The sequence below is a fragment of the Danaus plexippus genome, chromosome 8, assembly GCF_018135715.1.
Source record: "Danaus plexippus chromosome 8, MEX_DaPlex, whole genome shotgun sequence".
NCBI classification, from domain to species: Eukaryota; Metazoa; Arthropoda; class Insecta; order Lepidoptera; family Nymphalidae; genus Danaus; species Danaus plexippus.
In genome coordinates, this window is record NC_083542.1 from 5,513,576 (window position 1) to 5,520,645 (window position 7,070).

At 26.4% G+C, this 7,070-nt stretch overlaps 1 protein-coding gene across 1 annotated transcript; it reads left to right on the forward strand.

Moving 5' to 3' along the window:
* Positions 1–5,243: 5,243 nt before the first annotated feature.
* On the forward strand, positions 5,244–6,746 carry LOC116773793 (uncharacterized). Its single transcript, XM_032666267.2, has 3 exons — positions 5,244–5,353; positions 5,527–5,601; positions 6,044–6,746. Exons 1-3 carry the CDS (start codon positions 5,296–5,298, stop codon positions 6,535–6,537), a joined length of 627 nt encoding a protein of 208 aa, XP_032522158.1. The 5' UTR covers positions 5,244–5,295; the 3' UTR covers positions 6,538–6,746.
* Positions 6,747–7,070: the final 324 nt, after the last annotated feature.

A 7,070-nucleotide genomic window follows, 5' to 3' on the forward strand; every position in this document is an offset into this window, starting at 1 on the left:
ATAATACTTAATACAGAATTCACCTTTTGAATTCACTATACAGAAGTCATTAATTTATTGCTCTTTCAGCGAACACATACATTTTATTTATAGGTAAGTTTATATTGAACAATTTACAGTTATAAATCACATGTCAATGCTATGCTCATTATTCCATGAGGTGTTATTGGGCCGTTTAATGTTTTAAATATATATATATATATATGACAAAGTTGTATGTTTCCTTACGATCTTTTGTTAACAACGAGAGCCAAATCGTAAATTACCTAAGTGAATCTAAATCGAGAATGTTAAATAAATAAAAGTCGGAATATTTTAGTACTTCACGAATTTTTTACTTGTAAGCGAAACCTAAAAGACACATGTACTCTCTGCGAGGGTATAATATACAAAAGATAACACTTTAATAAATTCAATATTTAAAAAAATCCTTTTTACACCGTTTATATATATTTTTTTAATTTTAACTATAATAATAAAAACTACTGTACATTAAACATGATTTGTATGAATTCGTCCTCTTAAGACCTACACGAAAAATTGAAAGACGCCAAAAGTTATCTAAAAGTAGTCAGCCGTCATCTGGCTATCTAATATATCTTGCAACTTTCTTGTCGCATTAAACATACATGCTTCACCAAAAACTATTGGCACCATCTGCTTTCTCAGACTTCTTCAAGAAACTATTTCAGTTCAATAACAAAATCAATTCGGTTTTTTTGCAATATACATAATCATGAGTAAAAGTTTGTGTGATACTACTGTATTTAACTAATTAAGGATACAAGTGTTATTATGCTCATGTTTTTATTAAATGTATTTTATACTAACACAAATTGAACTGTGCTTTCGTGACAATCGATCTTAGGTTGAATGATATGTGATAACCATTATACAGCATTCAATTGTTCTCATATTAACGTCTAAAGTCATGAGAACGGGTCAGTTAAAGATCTATCATTTATGAAATTACTGTTTTAAAGAAAAAATAATAATTTTTTACTAAAGTAAAGTAAGTAAAATGCAAAATAAGTAAAATGCAAAGCACATACTGCATTAATTTTAATGAGATGAATTTATTTTAAATTTAATTGAGGTATTTATGCATCAGAAACTAGTATTTATTATATCGGTAAACACATATTTTATGTATTAATGTTATAAATATTATCTTGCAATCTCCAATCTGTCGTGTAACCTTTATATATAATTTAGTTATATAAATGTAACAATAGGTTAAAATTAATAGCAAAAAAATGCTTCGTCCATTAATTACGAGAAATCTTTTGAAGAACACGTTAATGGAATTTGAATAGATAAATTGTACGCGGCACGTCGTAAACATAATCTTCAGGATAAAGCGTCGCTCCAGACTTGAAATTCAGAATGTATGTTTATTTTTAACAAAGGGAAAGAAATTATCTTCAGTTTAAGATATTACTTTGTTTTGTTGTGAATATTTTTAATATCTTATACTGCTTTTTCCTCAATTTTTTATGATGTTTCGTATTAGTCGTAGCTCGTGACTTCATTAGCCTTTAAGTAAATATCATTAAAATTAGAGACAGTAGTGGTTTTTAATGAATATTCCCACAATATTCGTTGTGTGTTCTTGGTTTGCTGTTAAAATTTGGTTTGTTAAATTCGACATTAAAGTTTATTAAAGCATTAGAGCATCTCAAATTTACGTGTCTCTATCAAATTATATTATGAGCAGATTACCACCTTTAACACTTTTTCATGAACATTTAACAGATATAACTTAACTTTATGTTGTGTCCTTTATGATTATGAACTATTTAAGTTTTAGCAATTAATGTTTTACTAAATAATTTATAGCGACGTAAAGTCTGGTGCAAACGTGACCAGACTCCCATAACTTTTACTAATTTGTACAATACTTATCTCAATTTCTTCGAAATTGGAGCCTGTTTATAAATATTTGTTTTTCCATACTTTTTTGCACAAGAGAATATAAACTATAAAATATAAAAAAGGGCACGTAGATAGTATGTTAGTGTCCTTATTGATATATCGTCAATAGCCTTATAATTTTGCTTGTTCTTTCATTCATGTCAATGTCAGATCTTGTTCTTACTTTTATAAAATAAGAAAATAAGTGTCTTCTAAAATTAGAAAACAGTTTTGATTAGTAACACAGTTATACCTTAATTTTGTTATTAAATTTATCACAAATTAAATCCCATACATTTTCCTCTTGTTTGTTCGTAAGTTTTTTAACATATATTATGAGTGTAATTAAATTTACGTAGGTATGACTTAGTAAACTAAATATAATAAACAAACTAAAAAAATAGATTTGGGTTAGTTAAAACTAACTTAATAAATTGGATCCATGAAACAGGCAGCTTTTGCAACATTCAATAAAAATTAATAAACTCATTAATCGATGAGTATTATAGAAAAGACATCCGCTTATGAAGTCATGAATGTCTGAGCTTAGGTGCAGACATGCAATGAGTTAAAACATGGTGGCTATTATAGGGTGAATCAAGGGTGGAATGAAAACGGTTGGCGAACCGCTTCATTTCAATAAAACGTTAATTTTCCGTAAATGTTATTCATTGATGTCTTTCCTCCATTACGTTTTCTATCTTCATTTAAAACCGGCAATGAACAATATGTAAAGTGTAAACATCTCGGTATATGGCGGAGTCAAATATGTTATTCTGGGTCTGGCAATATCGAGTTGTTCAGCGGAAAAGCTTTCAGTGCTATCCAAAACCTCTGACGAGGAACACGTAACTTCGTGGCTATAACAATTTTAACGTAATAATAAAGTTTTGTGAAGTTGACATGGTAAAAAAAATTGATAAAATTTTTGTGTTCTAAATTATCATCGTCTATGGTTTAATTTATTCAGGTAATTACTAAGATGTGATAAATTTTCATCAAGTCAATTGTATAACATTATAAAGTTAAAATATCTGTCAGTCCTCTTATTTAACGTGTGCACGGCTGTATTAATTTAAAATTGAATTCAATTAAGTAACTTTGAATAATATTTAAGGATTCCTTTTAGCCGTTGTTAAGTTTTATTAAAAAAGACAAAAGCTGTTACGGAATTTATATTTTACGTGACAGGTTTTATATATTGTGTTATATTATGTATGGTAACAAAGTCTTTTTTCATTTATATTTGTAAAGAATATGCAAAGATACTAACATTATTGATAATAATTCAAATATTTTTAAGGTATCAGTTTTTTTGTAGCGCCCCAGTTAAAGCTACCTATTGTTGCCTTGGAGGGCCGTGGAAGGTCAATTTTTAACATAAATCACCTTTTAGTATCCGTTTCTTGAAATTTTGCCGGAGTTTTTCCCAACGGGAGTATAAGACACTGTGTATTTTTTATTGTAATGTTTCGTGATGATACAGTATTCATTGGCGAAAGTTTGTGCTAGTGATGTTAATTTTTTATTTCTTCCTTTAATAAAATAAAAAAAATATTTTACTTTGAATTAGTGCAGCATCTAACTTTTCTTTTATTTTGAATGGAATGATTTTTTTCTTCTTTCATACATTTTATTGAATACTAATAAATTTAACGACTTTGTAAGGTATATATAATACCGTTTCACCAAATGTTCGGCGAAATTTCTTTTACCAGACCGTTACCAGTTTTCAGGAAACATATTGCATAATAGAAATGAAATATTATAAAAAAATCAAAGTAATATTCAATAATAGCTACCGGTATACTTACAGGAACATTTTTATTATAAAATCTTAACCCACTTTATTGCATTTTCATGTAATTAATCGCACGGTTTATGTTTTTGTATACTTATTTAGTTCATCCAATTACGTTTTAATTAACAAAAAGTTTATATAACAATTTATAAATAACAAAGGTCTACCTGAATTTACATGGATGACACATTAAATCTAAAAACATTAACAATGACGTAATTGTGATGGGTAAGCTTTGTTCAATATTTGTTACATGAATTTCAGTAAATTGACTTGTAATTTGTATGATAATGCATAATCAATATGTCAGATGTAATATTATAAATGATAAAATCTTTTCTTTCAACATATTTTTCTATATATGTATCTACAGTTCTGGTTAATTCATAAATTTATTATATAAAACATTCCTTGGTTAATATGTTTATAAATAAATAAATAAAGTCTCATCCAAACGGATTCAGAATCCATTGAACAAACAAAAAATACAAAAACACAAGAATTTTATAGTCTGAAATGTTTTTTTAATAATTTCATTAAAACAGATTATCTTGACAGATCTTATAAATCTTATTTTTATTCTTTTGTGGGTGTGATATTTAACTGGCAAACGAGATATTTTTAGGCGTTTAAAAAACATAAAGACTCTTGTTAAAAACTCCTATAATATTATTCTTTAACCGTTTTTACTATATTAAATATCCCCTACTATGTTAAGAGTATACAGGAAAAAAAGATTCTGGCTTGTAAATATTTCTTTGAAAGATTGGCATTTTCACTTCAATGAACGATGAATTTAGCTCTAAATACTCTAAATTGTCGTACACCTTAGTGAAATTATTAAGTATAAGCATGTACTATTAATATTATTGAAGTAGGAAGAGTTAAAAATTAAACAGTTCTCTATAATTTATCGCAAATTATAATTAACAACGATTAGGGGAATCAGTTTAATGATTATTAATATCATAATTTTATCAATAGTATATTACTGATATATTAAAATTAATTAATAATATATTAACAGTTGTGAAAACACACAATTTTTTTTAATTATAAACTATTCCTCATAAATAATAATCTTATTAAAAATGTCTGTGTTACTTTAAGTATCTTAAAATGAGTAATAAATTCTAAAAATAGTGTAGCTTTTATTTAATTTCTGATAGAAACGGCGTGCTTGGAAACGTAGATGTCTGAGTGTTGATTGGAGCGGAAATGTACATAGCATATTTTACCATACCGTCGTCTAGAAATCTCTGCACTTCAGGCTTGTTTGATTGCTAATTGATCACAGCTTTAAAAAGATAACAAAATGATATAAATTTAAGAATAACGAAGTTTCCTATACATTTAAATACTTATTTTCTTTTATCCGATAAATAATTTATAATTGTCATTAGATTTTTTTTTCAATAAATATATTACTTGTTAATACAAATAAATATCTTCTTCTTAATCTTTTTCTTATGTAACATAGTAACACTGGACTTAGAACGATCTTGTTTAATGCAATTTCTCTTTAAATGGGACATTAACAACTGCAACAGACTTCTTTTTATTGTAGCTAACAGAACAGGATGTCTAACTGCACACTGAAGCATATGTGTTTTCTCGTTTTGCTCTCATTATCCGTAGGTGAGTAAAGTAGGCTAATCAAAAATTAATTTAGAAAATTAATTATGTTAAAGAGTCTAATACACGGTCACGTTATATTCAGTTTAAGTGAAATTGAACTTAGATTTGAGAATTGAAATAAAATTTATTATCTCCAAAAATGTAATAAAATTTGGTACCTATTTTTTTAATAGGTCAAGGTCACGGAATATGGAAGCCATCCAAAGATTCATTGAAAAAGGACATTGAAATCTACAGAAAAATGGCTAGTAAGTATTATTGTAACACAATAAATGGATATAAGTGACTTAAAGGTGGTAGACCGACATACTTATATTCTTTAATAGATACTCAATAAGTTAGTATTTATTTAATATTTTGTACACGATGGAAAATGTTAAGAGGTAAAAAGAACATTATAATGACGTATTAGTTTTTGATCGAGTACACAATAATATAAAACTATTTTTCAGATATTATGACATGCGTTTGCTTTTTTTTCTATTATGGATAAACGATATAGGAAAAGAAAGTGATTAAGGCAGTAGTAAAATAATGAAACAAGTTTAATAGTAGTAATAATTAAAATTAAAACAACGCTTGTCATATATGTAAAATGTATTTTTATTTCAATATGAAAATGATTATATTTTGTACTCAAACTCATACAATTTGATTTTTTTTAATTAATCGATCGTTCCTTTGTTACAGTAAAAATCGAACAAGAACTTAAAGAATATTATGACGAATATGCAGAAAATCTGTTTGATGATTACAATTTCGAGAATAACAAAGACGAAAAAAGCAATATTTATGTCGCTGGAAGAAAATATTCAGATTTTTCTCAAAACAATATAAATTTGTCGAATAACTTTAGTTTAAAACAGAGTCAACTAAAAGAATCAAACCATAAAATCTTCACTGACGATACGTCACACGAAGAAAAGCTAAACAATAAAACTATTCTATATCTCACGAAAAAGTGGCCTAAATTTGAAGACATGTTATTAGCAATTGGAAAGAAGTACGACTGGAAAAATGATAGATGGATTAAGGTTAAGCATAAAGATAAAACCTTTAACAAGGGGGTAAATACTAAAAATAATAATGCACACCATCAAAAACATAATTTTATATATAAGATTGTAAAGTTAAATAATGCTAAAAGTAAAAGAAATGTTATAGCTGTAACAGCTGTAAGATAAATTAATAATCAATATTAAATGTATTATAAAATAAAGGTTCTATATTTCTAAATATAAAGGGACCAAGAAGACTGATGATCTAAGTCAGTAATGTTAATAATAATAGTTACGTTCATAACACATCTAGCTATTTGTTCAAAATAAATATTTATAAATCGATATTTGGTTCATGACAATGTTCTGTAATTATTACATATCTAGAAACTTAAGCGTTACTTACAGCAAAATTTTCAACTGCTTACAAAATTTCTGTTAAAATTGCCACTTTTTTTTTTAATGTAATATATTTAATAAAAGAAATAAATATGGTATTGTCTTTTTTTCCTCCTAATGTTTTTTAAATTTTTATGAGTAAAAAGTAGAGAAAAAATAAAAGTATAAATCTTATTTTTGAATGTGATCATGTTTAAAATAACCGGTAAAGAAAAAAACCGAAATATTGATCTACTTTTCCTTTCAAATCCAGAAATAAATAAGAATAACAAAATAATAATGAGATCTAAGATTTTCGCGAGTTTTATTCATTTAAATGA